This window comes from Neolamprologus brichardi, chromosome 15 (assembly GCF_056152115.1).
Source record: "Neolamprologus brichardi isolate AB-2024 chromosome 15, ASM5615211v1, whole genome shotgun sequence".
Taxonomy (NCBI): Eukaryota; Metazoa; Chordata; class Actinopteri; order Cichliformes; family Cichlidae; genus Neolamprologus; species Neolamprologus brichardi.
The window spans coordinates 28,914,235-28,932,969 of record NC_142118.1 but is presented as its reverse complement, the minus strand read 5'-3'; the positions used below and the strand labels follow the sequence as shown (position 1 = coordinate 28,932,969).

The 18,735-nt window shown below is 40.3% G+C and overlaps 1 protein-coding gene across 1 annotated transcript; it reads left to right on the top strand.

The window, feature by feature from the left end:
* Positions 1–11,048, top strand: LOC102793862 (histone deacetylase 2). The gene is made up of 14 exons (XM_006796239.3): positions 1–164; positions 1,581–1,693; positions 1,786–1,903; positions 2,076–2,150; positions 3,238–3,376; positions 3,518–3,659; positions 3,912–4,004; positions 5,581–5,689; positions 5,800–5,940; positions 7,231–7,339; positions 8,221–8,351; positions 9,917–10,072; positions 10,179–10,236; positions 10,684–11,048. Exons 1-14 carry the CDS (start codon positions 110–112, stop codon positions 10,712–10,714), a joined length of 1,470 nt encoding a protein of 489 aa, XP_006796302.1. The 5' UTR covers positions 1–109; the 3' UTR covers positions 10,715–11,048.
* The last annotated feature ends 7,687 nt before the right edge of the window (positions 11,049–18,735 follow it).

Genomic DNA, 18,735 nt, shown 5'->3' with positions numbered 1-18,735 from the left:
ATTCAGCGACTTTCCGCCGTGTGTAATTATGTGTTGATGCCGTCCATCCCATCTTCTGTCTGCTGAAGTAAATTCAAACCAACTTTTTATTTCTAGAGGTACTTTTAAAATGGCTTACACGACCACAGGCGGGACCAAGAAGAAGGTCTGCTACTACTACGACGGTATGGGACATCCTGAGCGTGAGAATGAGCAGCCCAAACTGAGCCATCTGGCAGGCTAACGCTAGCCAGCTAGTCAGTGTAGCTGCTGGTGAATGTATACTGTTTTGACACTAGCAAGCTAACGAGTAGGCGCTAATGACCATCGTTTGAAAGGTCTCCGCGGTGCAAAGTGTGTTAACTGTTATGAGTAAAAGTTAAAAAAAAATCACCTTACTTAAACCGAGCCAGAGAAAAGAGGAGGGCTTCGGTTAAATTGATGTTGAGAATTAGCGACACAAGCACTCATTGTCACGATTGTATAACTTATAGTTGCAGACGTAGATCGGGCTTTGTGCACCGCGTTACCTCTGTTAAATCAAAATGATTAGGAACTGATGAGTCGTCGTCAGAGTTACATTCGTAAAAATAATAAAGCAAAATGTGCCACTGCTACACAATTAAGTGCTCAGGCCTTATTAGAGCGTATCACCGTGTTGTCCAACATCACACTCTCATAAGAGAAACCACTTATTTGTATTCCTCGTGTACAAGGAACATAGTTACAGTATCTTGTCAGAGGTTTGCAGAGACTTGCAGTAAAAACTAACTTTGTTCACACATAGCCCTGTATTCAGTTTACATGTACTAGAACTAGAATGAGTTTTCATCTGAATATTTAACAGTCAAATGCTGTGTTATTGTTGTTTTTACGTTGCTTGTTCTTGCACCCATGTCCTGGGAAGGTGGCTACAGCCCCATGAACTTTATACCTTTTAATAATATTGGCAACTGAGATCAGCAGTACATTCATAGTCTGAAGGAGGTGTAGTGAGCTATTGTAGGATAACTGCATGTGCAGGTAAAATTGAAGTAAATATCACTGTTTGACCTGCACAATCTTGTGTTCTACTTCTTGGTAAGCATCCATAGTTTTTCAGTTACATTAAAAATGCTTGAATTATACTTATGGTATTACACCGTGAATGATGTTGCTGTTGTTCCCCGCTGTTGTTGTTGTTGTTGTTTTGAGAAAAACTCGGTTTTCCCTTTGCTTTTCTGTTACTTGCTGTTCTAGCATTATGTTTGTGTCATGCTAGTTGCTAAGTTAGCAGCCACAGAATACCTCAAAGATGTAAAACAGTTAATACCTTAACATATGGGGGTTTCATTTGGTCTTTTTGTTTGTGGTCAGGATTAGAGCAGGAACAGCCAAGAATTAAGAAGGGGGGGGACACAGTACACAATTGGCAGGTTGTCAATTTTGATGAAAAGTACAAAATGTGCTGTTTTTGTAGAATGTGTAAATAAGTGTAAAATCTCTTTTGTTGCTCAGACAGAACCTGAAAAGCATCCATTTTCATTTTCATTCGCAGCTTAAATTAATAATTATTATCGGATGGAAATGTGTTTCTCATCTTGTTCCTTTTGTCTTTGCAGGTGACATAGGAAATTATTACTATGGACAGGGGCACCCCATGAAACCACATCGTATACGGATGACCCACAACTTACTTCTGAACTATGGACTGTACAGGAAGATGGAGGTCTATGTATGTTTTCCAAGCATGTGACACTAAGCATACCATAGGTTCTGGCCTTCCTTGTTGTAGTTTCCAACCAGCTTGTATGTCTTGTGTTTCAGAGGCCACACAAAGCCACTGCAGACGAGATGACAAAATATCACAGTGATGACTACATCAAGTTCCTCCGATCCATACGACCAGACAACATGTCAGAGTTCAGCAAACAGATGCAGAGGTGTAAGTCATTGTGTCCTCTTTGGGACATTACAGAATTTTGTGTACTATTCCAAGTACGGAATACAAGGAGCTCCTCTGCCCTTCTGTTTCCATTCATACTGCTCAAACAAAATTTTGAACACCTTCCTGTTTTTTGGTTTCCTATTTATTTATGTATTTATTTACTCTGCAGTCAATGTTGGGGAGGACTGTCCAGTATTCGATGGCTTGTTTGAGTTCTGCCAACTGTCTGCTGGTGGTTCAGCTGGTAAGTCGTGCTAATGATGAATCAGAAGCTAAGCGGTCATATAAAAGGTCTTGATAAGTCAGTTGAGTCAAGCAATCTGAATATTTATGTTAAAGATATACTGTGACACAGTTTTATTCATTCTGTTGCAACTCTGGAGGTGTTAAATAGTCTGTAGTAGGGTTGTCAAAAAATAGATACTCAGATCCTAACTGACACTAAAACTGACGATTGGATTAGTTACTCATTTATAGCAGTATCAGTACCCACAGTACTGTCTTTGCCTCTGCTAGTTGACACACTACTTCCCACAGAACCACAACAGACAAGCAGGAACATGCACCACGTGATGACATTCACAACACTCACAATATTTTGTGTGAAATATCAGGAAGTCATTGAGCTCTTGTTTCAGCAACATTAGACCTATCTGTAACAACAGTCCTGCCTATCTGTAACATTAATAGACACTGCCAATTTAACAGAATAAGACAATTATTTGTATCTAAAAAGTCTTGTGGTTCTCAGTCATGTCTACATGACTGTCTTTGGAATAAGAGGTCAGGATTGAATCCCCTACAAAAATGAATCCTAATCTTGTCTTGTGTAGCTTTGTGAACCACCTTTGTAATCCTGAGGATTTGGTGGGACTCCTGAAGTTCCCTCACTAAACCCCAAACCCTGCTTTGTGGTACAAGTTACAAGCACTGTGTTTGTTGACAAGTCACCAACCAGAGTAGAATGAAACATGATCTGTATAGTTAGCACCAACCATTTTTATAAATAGTCCTCTATAAAAGAACAGACAGAAAGCTGTAATTGCTCATGTAGGACCTCATACCTGTCAGTCAAATCCTTGAGAAGTCAGTGCAGTGGTCATTAGACTGAGGCAGCAAATTCTTTTTATTGTCACCTGTTCCCGGAGAGCACAGTTACAGGAACAAGTTCTTGGCTTTCAGTCGTCCAGCTGTTTCAGTGCCAGCCTTGACTAAACATTTTTCCGGTTATGACAACAAAGTTAGACTAAGTGACTTATTGATTAACTCATCAGATATATATCAGTTTCTTTACAAACCGCATAATCAAACATGTTTCCTGTTGTGTACAGCTGGCTCAGTGAAGCTGAACCGACAGCAGACAGACATTGCAGTGAATTGGGCAGGAGGACTCCACCATGCAAAGAAATCGGAGGCCTCAGGGTTCTGTTACGTCAATGACATTGTGCTGGCCATCCTGGAGCTGCTCAAGTGAGAATATTTCCCGCTTTGTTTCCCATCTACATATAAAATTTCATTAAATGAAAGCAGGTGAAAGACCCATTTCTCACAGCATTGTTTCTATGCAGTGTTTGTACTCATCCGAGCTCTGTCTGTGGCCCTCTTTATCAGGTACCACCAGAGGGTGCTGTACATCGACATAGACATCCACCATGGAGATGGAGTGGAGGAGGCCTTCTACACAACAGACAGAGTTATGACTGTGTCCTTCCATAAATATGGGGAGTACTTCCCTGGAACTGGTGACCTTCGGGTGAGCCTTACACTCTTCCTTCAGCTGGTTACTAAGAAGTCATAATTTCTTAATTGAAAACAGCAAAACTCTGTATGATGATATCATAGGATAGTTTTGCATTTGTGTGAGTATTTATTTTTTGTTTTTGTTCATGGAAAGATATAAGGGCTTTGTTAATTTGGTGCAGCTAACACATGCATTTGTACACTGCTGAGGAGTCTATACTTGGAGATTATTCAGTATGCACTTTTTTGTCTTTTTTACCTTTAGGATATTGGAGCTGGAAAAGGCAAATATTACGCTGTCAACTTCCCAATGCGGGATGGCATAGATGACGAGTCATATGAGCAAATCTTCAAGCCTGTGAGTTCCACAAACGCTTGTTTTCCACTGCAAATATAACTGACCCTTTAAAAGTCACAGCACTTCGTTTGTTCGCTCTTCCCAAATGGTCTAAAAGTCTGATCCAGAAGGAAATGATTAAATAGTAATATATATATAATTTAGGGATGTCCACAACTAGTTGCCCAGCTGACTACTCGTTGCTGTCGTCACTAGTCAGTACCAGACTTGCTAGTCTAATTGTTATACTTGTTAAAATTTTAATTGATGCCCAATGCTGCCATCTGCCACCAGGTGGCAGATTGTTGTTGGGAAACGCCATGAATCTGTCAATCTAGACCAGTGTTAGGCAACTCCAGGCCTCAAGTGCCAGTGTCCTACAGGTTTTAGATATCACCCTGGATCACACCTGAATCACACTACCAGGCCTCTAGAGAACTTCAAGACATTTTGAGGAGGTATTTTAGCCATTTAAATTAGCTGTGTTGGATCAAGGACACATCCAAAACCTGCAGTACACCGGCCTTTGAGGCCTGGAGTTGCCTACCCCTGATCTAGGCTAACATTATTAGAATGAGATCGCAGATACAGCTGGACAAAATTAGCTTTCTCTGACAGGATGCAATAGGGTGATGAGTTAGATCATCTGGGACGACTTAAGAGTAGAGTCAACGCTCCTCCATATTGAAAGGAGATGGCTAAGGCTGTCGCCTCCAGGGTAAGGTGTTCCAACCGGGCGTTTATCTGGGACATGCTTGAGAGATTACGTGTCTGGGAATGGCTAAACGTTTCCTGGATAAGCTGGTGGAGGTGGTGAGAGGGAGGTCTGGACTTCCCTGCTGCTTCCCCCACGACCCAACTTTAGATTGTCTTAGTTTTGTTTCTTAGTTTTAGACTAGTCGGGCAATCTAATTTTTTTCCCCACAACTAGTCGACTAGGAAATTGATCACCAGGAACATCTCTAATATAATTAATAATTAAATATATTGCTGGGGGGAAAAAACAACAGATAAAATAATTGTATTTTCAAAGGCAAACCAATAGAGAATTATCATGTTGTCTTTTAGCTCACTGTTCTGATTTTAATTGTAGCTACACAGGCAATTCAAATCTAAAGTACTGTAGTCACATAGGAGACAGATAGCTACTCTTGTTTTTTTTCATTGATGCTTGCAGCTGGCACTCGGTAACATTTATAGGTGTAAGTATTTTCTATTCTTCTTTTCAGATGCACAATTTGTGTATCTAGTGTGAATCTATTGAAACAGCGTGCCAGCAGAAGCATTACAGTGCAATAGTAGTGACATGTTTTTATCCTGTGACACAGCGTAAGTCAAATATTAGCACAAAATTAGCTTAGGCATTGTTTTCACAAGCATGTTGTTGCAAAATTCTGTGCTTTATTGGATGATGTTGAAGCAGCCCCCTTCTTAGATACAAAATTTGTGTTGCATGGCTCTTGCACTTAGACGCACACGGGCTTGTGTCGTCATTATGTTTAAAATAAATTATGGTGCTTCCTTACGTCTAAACAATTAGAGATAAATATAAAGGTGTTTACAAGGAGTCACAGATTTTTCTACTTTTATTGCGTAGGTGATGGCTAAGGTGATGGAGATGTACCAGCCCAGTGCTGTGGTTCTTCAGTGTGGTGCAGACTCTCTCTCAGGAGACCGCCTCGGCTGCTTTAACCTCACCATCCGAGGTAAACATACACAGTACAGTAATGCTGAATGATGTAATAAAGTGATGTCACAAACCATACTGAATGTCTTGCATTTTGTGTGTTTTTCCTGGGTTTTTTAATCCTAAAAGGGCATGCCAAATGTGTGGAATACATCAAATCCTTCAACCTGCCACTGCTCATGCTGGGTGGAGGAGGATACACCATTCGAAATGTGGCCCGATGCTGGACCTATGAGACAGCTGTGGCTCTGGACACTGACATCCCTGACGGTTAGTCATTTTTTCCATGTCAGTGAATGACTGTAGTTAAAATTGTCTTGGATTTCTTTGCTTTCTTTGTCATACAAGAAAGAAGAAAAAAGCTAGGTGGCAATCTGGTTGACCGAACCGACACTTAATAGGTGTCCTACATTAATAAAAAGAGCGATTAGTTTAACTCACCACATCATTGAGGTGACCAGGGTTGTTCTTTGTCACTGACTCTTCATAGCTTCAATGAACAGAATTTCTGGGTGCAGCCCAGAGTTAGAGGGTCTCAAGTTCGGTGGTCTCAGAATAACCTCTCTGCTTTTTGCAGACGATGTGGTTTTGTTCACTTCATCAAGCTATGACCTCCAGCTTGCACTTGGGTGGTTTGCAACTGAGTTTGAAGTTAGTTGAGACGAGAACGAGCACCTCGAAGTCTGACTCCATGTTTCTCAGGTGGAATTGAATTGAAAATTGAACTGATGGTTGGACAGATCCAAGATGGTTAACACACACATACAGTCCATATGGTTAACTTAAATTTGAGTGTTATTTATTTAGGGCAGCAGTGCTTTATAGCCTTGTTGAGTAGTTGTGCTCACCACTTAACTGATATATTATCTAATTATTAGTTAAAGTAGACCCTGCTGAGGCTGAAATAATCTGGGTGTATAAAGACCTCTATAGCCTTCTCTTGATCTCTGTGTGAAGTTAGAGACTGCGGACTACATTAGCAATTACTAGCTTCTTAAGAATTGGTGCCAGAGGAGTGTACTATGCTTGCCATAGACAAGCTTGACTCAACAAAGCCTAAAAAACAAAATAAATATCACTGCAGGACCATATGTATATTCTTTTTAAATTTTGCAGGTATAGATCAAATAAGTGGAGCATGTCAAACAGTGATGCTGGTCATTTAAAGTTTAATGTGTGTGTCTGTAGCCTGCAGTGTGGGGCTTGTTGGAGGTGATGGAGTTTTTAGTCAACTTCACCTCAGGGAAGGGCCAACCTGCTTCCTGCCTTTGCTCACAAGGAGCTGAGTCAGCAGACTGTCAGATTTCCACATAAAGAGGGGGGATGTAATTAGAGCGTGGAATGGGACAGCAGTTCTCTTAACGGGATTTCAACACATTAACTAACCTCCCTACACATTTCTCTTCATCTTGCCCTCACTCATGATCAGTGTAGGTTATAAAGCTTCAATAAATCTTAACAGGTGTGGTAGCACCCCTTTTTCTTTTAACGTGATTCCTCTTTCGACAGATTTTCTCCAGCAGTTTTTTTTTTCTCATCTCAATGATGTTTCTGTTGTAGAACTGCCATACAATGACTACTTTGAGTACTTCGGGCCTGACTTCAAGCTCCACATCAGCCCCTCCAACATGACCAACCAGAACTCACAGGAATATATGGACAAAATCAAGTATGTCAAATGTGAAACTATTTGTTTTCTTTCTAGAACTGCCAGAATTCCAAGCCTAGAACTGCTGGAGATTTGGAATAATTGTGGAAAAAGAATGTTATTGACAAGTTAAAAATACATTTTGGACAGTGTGGTATTAGTTTAATTAAAATAAAGAAGGAATGAAAACAGAGTGAACTTAGAAAGCTGACCTTACAGTTGGCTAACTAATAAATGAATTGTTGTAAAAGTTAGATAGTCACCGTCCACAACTGGACCTGCAGCTTCTCCACTGTCCACGCTGCCCCACCTCAATCCGTAGCCCTTCACCTCCTCTGCGCTGCTTCTCAGGCCTGAAACCCACCATGAGAGCCATCCAGTTTGGTGGCTGTGCTCTAGATTTGACTCTTTATTTGCTCAGATTAGTTCTCCACCCTCTGGATTCTCTGCTCCTTTCATTTCCCCTGCTCCTCCGTACAGCCAACAATCTGCCCAGTACTCCACACATTCAGACACACTCTCAACACTCTGACGCCTCTGCCTGGCAAAACATCTATCACCGACCCATTCAGTTCTACAGTCATTATTCCCCTTATATATTAATCTGTCAGTCAACTCTAGTTAACTGTACTTATATCAACCTTCATATCAATTCAGCTTTTTCAGTTCTATTCTATTCTGTTCTATTTATCACTGAAACACAACAACATCGATTTGAAGTTCGTTAAGACCCACAATAACAGGCAGAAAATGTTGCCTTGCTATGAGCAAGCAGCAGTGGAAAGGAAACAACCACCTTCACATTACAATGTCAAAATGTTGCTAGACTAGAAAAGTGATGTACAACAACAATTGATTAATAAAGAAATTGAAATGCAGATGATCAGTATGTGACTTTTCAGGCAGCGGCTGTATGAGAACCTGCGGATGCTGCCTCATGCTCCAGGGGTGCAGATGCAAGCCATCCCGGGGGATGCTGTCCCAGATGACACAGTGGATGAGGACACAGAGGATCCTGACAAACGCTTGTCCAGTAAGACCTTCATTCGTTTTCGCAAAGCATCGGCTTCTATGGCATACGTTGCATTTTTGGTTATAGCTTCTTTGGCAAGCCTCTTTCTGCTGTCGTCTACAATTATTTTCTAAGACAAGATGGGGGAACAGGCACAAAACAGAGAAATAAGAAAAGCCTTCTGAGACACTAAGTGGCAAACAAGGTGGAAAATAAGACAGAGGGCGATGTTATCAGTGCAGTTCTGCAGTATCTTCATTTCTGCATTGTACCACATTAGCCTTACAGTCCCATTACTCTGGCTCTCAACTTATGAAATGATCAAAAATGTTTTGAATCAAAGGGTGAAGAACAGTATTGAGTGGGAACACTAAAATTGGAAAATGCCTGCAGTGTTTACCCAGACATGTTTGTAATTTAGGCACTTGTGCCACAGCTGGCATGCGAAGTGTAGCTCTCTTCACGACAACACAGACACAGGTCGGTTCTTTGAAACGGGCGTTTATTACTTGGGGCATCTCTCCTCAGCTTCACCATCACCAGTACGCCGATACGCCATTACGCCAGTACGCTGTGAGAACTGGTCACGAGCGAACAGTACAAACCAATTAGCAACTTTACAGTACACATATTAAGTCCAAACACAAATAAAAAACATTTCTCAAATGACAAATACCTCGTTGGCTGCCTGTCCTGAAAAGAGGTCCTTAAGTCCTTGTATTGCCTTTTCTTTTAGCAAACTTTTAGCTTAAAATCGCTTCATGAGAGACATCTGCTCCCTCGCAGTCCATGCAAAGTCTCGTGTACTCTCGTTAGGGGTATTCTCACGAGACACTAGCTCTTACACTTTACACATGTACATTTCAAATAAAGACATTTCAACACAAACTATATATATTCATGAAATTATGTAACTTATTATAAATCAGTCATCTACATCATCTACACAGAACATTTTGACAGCATTTACACGAAGGGTTAACTGATGGCACGACACGCAGTGAATTAATCTGAGAAGATGTATTAAAAATAAATGGCCGGGCCACCGGTGCACATCGCAAATTAGCTCGCATAGACATATTAGTTGTGCTGCTTCTTAATGACGGTATCTTAGCTAACAACCCCAACTACCAGATTCAACTTTTAATTGCCTAAAAATCACTGAGCCTACCGGTGAGAAGGACGTTGCTAGCTGGCAGTTTTTTCAAGCAATGTTGAAATTTCCACATTCCAACACTTCAAATGCTTCAGGAGCTCAGCGTAGCATCAGCACCACGGAAATACACACAAATATAATACTGCACTATGCCAACATCTGCAAACAAATATAGTTCTATAAAGTGGTTCTATATAGTGTGTAACTGTTGATATAGAGCGTTATTAAATTTATTGCTAATGCAATGGTTGATATGGCACAGTGACTTCTGGGGAAATTTTAGATGGCACTCATCATCAGAAAGGTTGCCGACCCATGGGAGAAAGGACCCCAGGTTTGGAAAAAAGGAGCAGCAGAACTGCATATGCATTTTTCTGCTGTGTTACAACTCACTCACTCAAACTCACCAGAGTTTGGTGTTTGATTGCAGTCCGTGCTACAGATAAAAGAATAGCCTGTGACGAAGAGTTCTCCGACTCTGAGGATGAAGGGGAGGGAGGCAGGAGGAACGCAGCCAATCACAAGAAAGGAGCCAAAAGGCCCAGAGTGGACGAGGACAAACAGGAAGGAGAGGAGAAGAAAGCTGGTTGGTTACTTTGATGCTTACTCGATTGTTGTTATTAACAGTGTAACAATGTGTAACGTTGGTTGTGATTAAAAGGTTTCTTTCTTCCCCATTTTTCCCACCTTAGATATAAAAGAAGAAGAGAAGACAAAAGACAGCAGTGCTGAGAAGACTGACTCAAAGAGGTGAATGTTTGAATTCATTCACACACTGAGTGTTCTCGCTCCTTTTTAAATGCAGTTACTGCATGCTTTTTCAAACTGAGTATGAAGTTGTGTTGTGCATGACAAGCAGAGCTTTTATATGCACAAATCTGATTAGGGCACAATACTTCAAAGATGTGGAGAGACTGTGGGATTGTTGTCATTTTTTAATGAAGTTATTTTACTGTGACATCAAAACACAAAAGATGCTTCAGAAACTCAAGTAAAAGTCATATTGGGCAAACCAAAGCGCGAGTGCGGTCAGCTGTTGCTCTGATCCTCAGCTGTACCTTGCTCAACCACTGGGCTACCACAGTATGTGCACACATTAGTAGCCTGTTGTTCTAATGTTATATGTAGCCAGTACTTAACTCATCACTATAGCAACATTTCTGTTGTTTAAACTAATCGATTTTCCTTCCTCCGCAGTGTGAAAACCGAGCAGACCAGCAGTACCTAAAGTGTTCCTATCCAAAGATCTTAACTGGTGCTGTCCAGCTTCGAGGATCCTGCACTTCCCCGAAACACCATTAAGAAGCACTATATTTATTATGACTCTTCGTTTTCTACTTGTAAATTGTCTCTTTGTGTTGTGTGTCAGTGGTTATCCTGAATTCAGCCCTTGAATTTGCCAGATTTGGTTCTCTTTAAACCATGTGAATCCAATGTGCTTAATCTTCTGAATCAGCTCTTTTGTCGTTAAACAAGGGTTTAAACCCTTACATGAACCTGTAATGATTTTACAGCTGAATTTTAATATTTTGTTTTTGTCAATAAAATTTTTTTATACTGTTGTCTTTGAGATTGTTGTTGCAGCTCATCATAGAGTCATGTTCTGAACATGTTCAGCCACAAGGGGGCTTTCTAACCTGGGAAAAGGCATCACAGTACAAGCAATTTATTTCCCAGACACAGGTGGAATGAAGGATTATTACTGGCATGCATATGTAATGCATAGCTTTCATACAGTGTTGCTGTGATGGAAGCCCACCTCAGGCAGTAACTAGGAGTAACTAGTGTATCCGTTTTGCTGGACAACACCCTGCAGTTGTTTGTTGTAGTTTTCAACGAGTCATGCGCATGTCTCCTGAGCAATCCCATTCTTTGACAAATCTCTCAGGCTTCTCCATATTTGATGGTCTTCTGGCATGTACCTTGCTCTTTAGTTCAAAAATCCCTGAAAAGCCTTCAGTTGATCCAAAATGCTGCAGCAAGAGTACTGACAGGGACTCGAAAGAGAGCATATTTCTCCTATATTGGCTTCACTTCATTAGCTCCCACTTAAAATTCTTCTTCTTACATGCAAGGTCTTAAATAATCAGGCCCCATCTTATCTTAATGATCTTATAGTACCATATCACCCCAATAGAGCACTTTGCTCTCAGACTGGGCTCAGTTGTAGTTCCTAATATTTAAAAGTAGAATGGGAGGCAGAGCCTTCTTATCAGGCCCCTCTTCTGTGGAACCAGCTTCCATTGTGGATTCAGGAGGCAGACACCATCTCTACTTTTTAGATTAGGCTTTCTTCCTGTTAAAAGGGAGTTTTTCCTTCCCACTGTCGCCAAAGCACTTAGTCATAGGTGGTCATCTAATTTTGGGGGTTTTCTCTGTTTTCTTTGTATTATTATAAGGTCTTTACCTTCCAGTATAAAGTATCTTGAGCCAACTGTTGTTGTGTTTTGGCGCTATATAAATAAAACTCAACTGAGATCACCTCAAAGATTTTCAAAGGGGTTTAAGTCAGGGGTTGGTGCAGGCTGGTCAGTAATGTGTGACTTTAACCTTGACCCAATTTCCATCCAAATTAAATCAGTTCAAGCTGGTTTTTGATATCAACCATCACATAACATTTGAAGTGAAATATTAAAAACTGTGGACGCTAGCCTGCTAACAAACAGACAAATGGAACCGAGTTGATAACCCCTCCCTTTGGAGGGAGGAAAATTGGTTTGCCACTACATATTTGACACATTCCTCAATTAATCTGAAATCTTGAATCAAGTGTGATGGCCTAGAAAGTTATTTATTCCATTGGATAATCAATGGCACTAACAGATTTTTCCCCAAATTCAAAGAGTCAAAGAGATAAATCTTTTCAATATGAACTTTGCTTTGTGAAAATCTTAAAATAGAAATACACTCTTTCTTGAATTATTTTGCTATAATAAAGACGCTCCAATACCAGCCTTATATCATTGTTATTATTATTATTCCTTTTACAAATCCTGACTATGAAATCCTCATGCCTTTCTTCAGCGTCACAAATATAGCCCCTAACAGAATCTTATAATCAGTGTTTAGCAGAGCGATTGGTATTAAATTGTCTAAAACTCTTTTATCTTTGGCAGATTTAGTAACTGTTTTGAGCCTAGCATCCATTCCTTTCTTCTCTGCATATTCTTATAAAGTGCCAGATAAGAGGGATCTTAGTTCCTTCCCAAAGAAAAGGCCATAATCCCGTCTGTCCCTCGAGAACTGTTTAAAGCCATTTTCATGTCTGCTGAGCTCAGTTCCTCAATTTCAAGCTCTGACTCACTCAGATGTTTAAAGGAATCCTCAATACACAGGATGATGTTCTGAATCTTATCAAACACAAACTGTTATTAAGAGAATCAGTAGTGTGACCTGCAGTCTGCTATATTACAAGTGGTGTGAACGTTCAGGATATTGCCAATGCAATGGTATTTAAGAGAATATTGAGTGAATGGATGTTTTATGGGCACACATTATGAAGTAATGAGAGGTTATGATGTGCTGTTTAGTGGAGCCATGTTGAACTAATTGTAGTCTAGAAAAAATGAATAGAAAAAGCACTCTTGCTTGATTTAAAGTGACTCATCGATACTTTTTCTGCCTGTGCTTTTGAGACAATATGCTAATTTGCAGGAATATCAGCAGGTGTTACATCATATTTCTTGGTAAAGTCATTGTTGTTGTTTGTCATTACATGTTTCCAGTAGTCTGGTGCCTCAAGGTTCACACTCTAGATTATTTGAACCAATCGTTCTCCGCGTCACATTGTTTAATTCTGTGCTCTCCGTCATTCTCCCTTTCAGACTTTCTTTCATGCCACCTACCTCATCTACATCTCAGACAGCCCAGCCAGAGTGCTATTCAATACTGGACTAGTATTGAAAAGCCTTCAGTTAATCCAAATTGCTGCAGCTAGAATACTGACGGGGACTAGAAAGAGACAGCATATTTCTCCTGTATCGGCTTCCCTTCATTGGTTCCCTGTTAATTTGAGCCAATTGAATTCAAAATCCTGCTCCTCACATACAAGGTCTTAAATAATCAGGCCCCATCTTATCTTAATGACCTTGTAGTACCATATCACCCTATTGGAGAACTTTGCTCTCACACTGCAGGCCTTCTTGTTGTTCCTAGAGTATTTAAAAGTAGAATGGGAGGCAGAGCCTTCAGTTTTCAGGCCCCTCTTCTGTGGAACCAGCTTCCTGTTTGGATTCGGGAGACAGACACTATCTCTACTTTTAAGATTAGGCTTAAAACTTTCCTTTTTGCTAAAGCATATAGTTAGGGCTGAACCAGGTGACCCTGAATCCTCCCTTAGTTATGCTGCAATAGGTGTAGGCTGCTGGGGGATTCCCATGATGCATTGAGTTTTTCCTTTTTAGTCACCTTTTTTCACTCACTATGTGTTAATAGGACCCATACCCTGACATAATCTTTAACAACAAAAAAAAAAACAAGGGAAAGTTTCATGATGATGTCAGATATCTGTAGAGATGTTCTGTTTCAGAGAAATTTCATACTCGATGTGTGTCTATATATGTTGATTGTTTTTAGTTAACAAGTTTAGTTTAGGGTTAACTCCACATCTTATTAAATTTCTTTCCTCTGGACTTTCAGCATTCATCAGTCATTACACAAACTGCCTTTTCAATCTCTTTTCTATTACTGTCCGATTTCTGCTGCTGCTGTGAGCTGATCAAAAACGGACCTGTCCATTTCACATCAAAGGCACCATCTGAAATTCTTCTTTGTATCTCTGAGTAGGTTCTCAGTTATCCAGGTCATGGTAGCCTAAGGAGATTGGAAAAAAAAGCCACTGGACTTCTTTTAAGTTTCCGGATAGGAGGTGAAACATCGTCAAGAAACTCAAAGAAGTACAGTCACTTTTTTCCAAGCTCCTTAGTCGTCTTTGTGTCGTTCAAACAGATAGATATGACTGGTTGGTAGAAGTTTCAACTTTTGAGGAAGATTCATCGCCTACATGAACAGAACTATATTATATTGTGTACTATATACAAAAAATATATGTGTATTGAAATGCATGTGTGCATATTCAGGTACGTGACCATGGCTGTAGCTCAGGTGGTAGAGCAGGTCACTTACTAACTGAAAGGTTTGTGGTTCGATCCAAGGCTCCTCCAGTCTGCATGCCAAATATCCTTGGGCAAGATACTAACCCCATGTTGCTCTCCGATGTATGAATAAGCACTTAAAAGCTTAGAAAAAGTGCTTGTGTGATTGTGTGAATAAATTAGTTGCTTTGAGTGCTCAGATAGAGTAGAAAAGCACTATATAAGAACCAGTCCATTTACCATTTGTGTGTATTTTGATCTAAATATGTGTACTGAGATCTGTGTGCGTATTCAGATTAGGGAGGGTGTAAATAAATCTGTAGGCATGCACAGATATCAGTCACAGTTCTCCCAGCCTTACAATTGGCAATTGTTTTTACACCTGACCTTTGTTATAGAGTTGCTGTGGCAGATCCACAAATGCATGTAGTGATCTACAAATGCAGACAGTTATCTGTCAGTTAGGGTTTCATTAACCCTGAGCTCAGGCTCACACACTCAGGTTTCCAGCAATGCTTAGAACGTACCAACATATGTGGCGTATTAACAGCTATATGATTAGGCTCCAACCTTGTTGTGGTTTAGAGAGTTGTTATTATGTCCAATGATGATAAGGCTAACCACGGTAGCATTCCCATTGAAAGAAAACTGGATTACTGAAAATTACATTTTGTGGATGTGGCCCATGTCCTCAGTTCAAAGTACATAAGGTATAAAAAATGTACTAATATCCATGGATTATATAACACTGCAGTAAAACTGTAATTTGACATTGAAGAATGTGGTTTATTCAAGATTTTGTATTCTAATTAAATCCAAAGATGAAGGATCAGTTCAGTCAATAAAGCAAATACCAGTCTGCTAGGGGTTTTTTATTGTTGTATTTTATCAGTAAGTTTTGCATAAATGTGTAAATAAAAGTTAAGTTAAGGAGACCTTTCCTTTCGCTTCATTCATGATCTAGTGATGTGTGATTAAGTAAAGGTTTAAATCTCATATAAATATACATTTAGTCCATCATTTGTAAATGATGATAACTGTTCTACTCTACTTGAGCACTGTGTTTCATACAACATGCCTATTTCACACCTGTTCACATAGCCACTGTTTGAGTGCCTAAGTGCTTTCTAACATTCAAACTCCGATGAGCACACTGGGAAGCAACTCAGAATTCAGCATCTTGCCGGCAGTGATCAAACCACCAACCTTCCGATTAGTAGATAGGTCACTCCACATATGATTCCCCATGTATGGAAGTTCAAAAGTCTTGTCGATTCTCTGTGGCTCTTCATGGTGTTATAGCGGGGTGGCCAGGCTGAGTGAATGGACCCAAATGCAGATACAGACAGAGGCCCAGATTTGAAAGCTTCATTTACAGAAAATGTTTCAGTGCTTAGAATACCACACATAAACTGTGACCTATGATAAACACAGGCTTCAGGGAATGGTGGACATAAAGTGAGAGATAAAGGGGGACTTGGTGGTTCAAATGGTGGTGCTCTGAGTCACTGTAAGAGAGGGATACAGCCACTGTCTTGTCAGAATAGAGAACTTTGTTAATTTTAGCGTCTTACTGGTTAGCAGGTGGAGCACAGCACGGGAGAGGCGGTCAAAGAGGCCCAGGTGAGCATCCTGTTGGTGGTGAGTCCTGACAGAATGATCCAGTGAATCCCGGAGCACGAGCATGAATCGTGGCTGTGAAGTACCGAGAAGATCTGCATGTCTTCTATCCCGTCTTTCTTCTCTCACCCCAACCGGTCGCTGCAGATGGCTGCACCTTCCTGAACCTGGTTCTGCTGGAGGTTTCTTCCTGTTAAAAGGGTGTTTTTCCTTCCCACTGTCGCCAAAGTGCTTGCTCATAGAGGGTTATATGATTGTTGGGTTTTTCTCTGTATGTATTATTGTAGGGTCTACCTTACAATATAAAGTGCCTTGAGGCGACTTCTGTTGTGATTTGGCGCTGTATAAATAAAATTGAATTGAACTGAAGATCAGCGTTCAGGTGAGCGTGAATATTGTCGTGGAGAAACGAGGATCCGAGGGATCACTAAAACACGGGGACAGAAGCGAGGTAAGCGTGGTGCGATCACTATGAACACACAAGATTACTTGCCGGGCTTTCACTAACGTAGGTTAGCAGAAGATCTGGAGAAGACTTAAATACCGGTAACCAAATCACCACCAGGTGCGGACAGCAGCCGGTCTGAAGAGACTCCGCCTGTTACCTCTCCCTTTGTTATGTGGTGTCTATGTTGTCTCTGCTTCTGTTCATTATTGTGTTGTCCCTCACATCTGCCTGTATCCCACTTTTCTATATCTGTGCTCTGAGACTGTTTCTCCTAGTGTTTTATTTCTGTTTGTACCTGTACTTTAGATTCATTGACATTAAATGCTCATTTTCAGTTACTCCTACCCTTTGTGTCTCTCAAACTGGGTCCACAAATCCAGAGCCCACACAGCCAACACTCATTTGTTAGTCTATGTCATAGGTGTCAAACTCTGGCCCGCGGGCCAAATTTGGCCCGCAGCCTAATTACATTTGGCCCGCGAAGCCATACCAAATTATTATTAGAGCTGGCCTACTGGTATTATACAGCTAATATATATATTGTTTAGTATTAAGCTTTGCTTGTTCCATATTCAGTTTTTCAGCAAAACGTGTTTGAGTCCATAAGAAAAGATTCATTCTTATATCTGGAGGAATAAATATATTTTAATAAATATTAACGTTAGCCCGCGACTTTGTTCCAGTTTTGAATTTTGGCCCACTGTGTATTTGAGTTTGACACCCCTGGTCTATGTAATGCTGATGGAAATTTGCCCCCTTACATCATACAGAAAAAAAGTTCCTGCTTTGAAAAATGTAATATTGGAGCAAAAACTTCTGGTACTATGACATATCGTACAAGGCCTCCACCAAGTGGTTTGAGATCTTAAAGGCCAAAAGCAGGTCAGATGAAACAGAAACATGTTACATGTACAATATGACACTGGAATGATGTTAAGCTTCACTTGTTCTGGGACATAGTTAGGCAGATATCAAAGGAAAAACAATGAATATAGTATTTATATGCACCTAAACACACCAAGTTTCAGCTTTTATCTGCTTTTGCTGCTAGTGACCTAAAGGAAGCAACAGCAGCAAGATGACTTAAATTAATTGTGTTAATTCTTAATATTAAGTTCTAATCATTAAGCATGCTTTCTTGTTGTGTACTCCAAATACAGATAATATCATCTGAATGTCCCAAGAAAAACTGACACTGATTAGACCAGGCAACATTTTTACAATCTTCTGGTGTCTAACTTTGATGAGCCCACACAAACCATCAGTTTTACATTCTGTTACCTCGAATATTGAAGGAGATGCTCCCCTGCAATACTTTGGTTGTAACAAGTTGATATTTAAGTTTCTGCTAGCTTTCTACCAGCTCAAAGCACACTTGCTATTTATGTAGTGCTAGTCCACAACACACATGCCATTTTCTATGTAAGGTAAAGACTCTATAATTAAGACATTCAATAAGCTTTAAAAAAAAAAAAATCTAGATACTACCACTGCTGCTATCACAATTGCACATTGTCTATCTAGTAGGATGCAAGGCTGAGGTTAGAGGTCAGATGAAAAACCTGGGACGTGCAGATGGGAATTTGGGTATGACGAAAATGTCACTCTTCCAAGTACAGCACGGTACTGCAGCTGATAAAGAGCTCTAACTCATCCCCCTTTACTGCCTTTTGAATATGGACATCAGCTTATTTGGTTTTCTTTACAGAAAGAATATTTTGTACAAAATGAAATCTATAATACTGACACCGTTTCCTCATTTGTACATAGTGACAGAAGTGCTCTTATAGTTAGTATATGTGGCACCTACACATGTATGATAACAACAACTGTCATTTCCTTTAAGAATTTCTTGGTGGGAAAACTCACCACAGTACTGCAGCCGCTTTTAGTTGGTTCCTAGAAATGTAATTGTGTGTTTTTGCCACAAGAGGGAAGTGTGGGCAAGTTGAAAGGAAAGTTGCTCTTCCTCAAACATGCAATGTAACAAGATGGAAGGCCTTACTGCATATATTTTATGTTGTCTCAGATGTAGCTCTTTGACACATCGCTTCTGGTGCAACTGAAGGATATATTATTACTGCTGGG

Coding starts and splice junctions, on each gene's coding strand:
- LOC102793862 (XM_006796239.3), top strand. CDS start 110: ATGGCTTACACGACCACAGGCGGGACCAAGAAGAAGGTCTGCTACTAC. Junction 3,660..3,911: donor CTGGAACTGGTGACCTTCGG/GTGAGCCTTACA, acceptor TTTTACCTTTAG/GATATTGGAGCTGGAAAAGG. Junction 5,690..5,799: donor CTTTAACCTCACCATCCGAG/GTAAACATACAC, acceptor TAATCCTAAAAG/GGCATGCCAAATGTGTGGAA.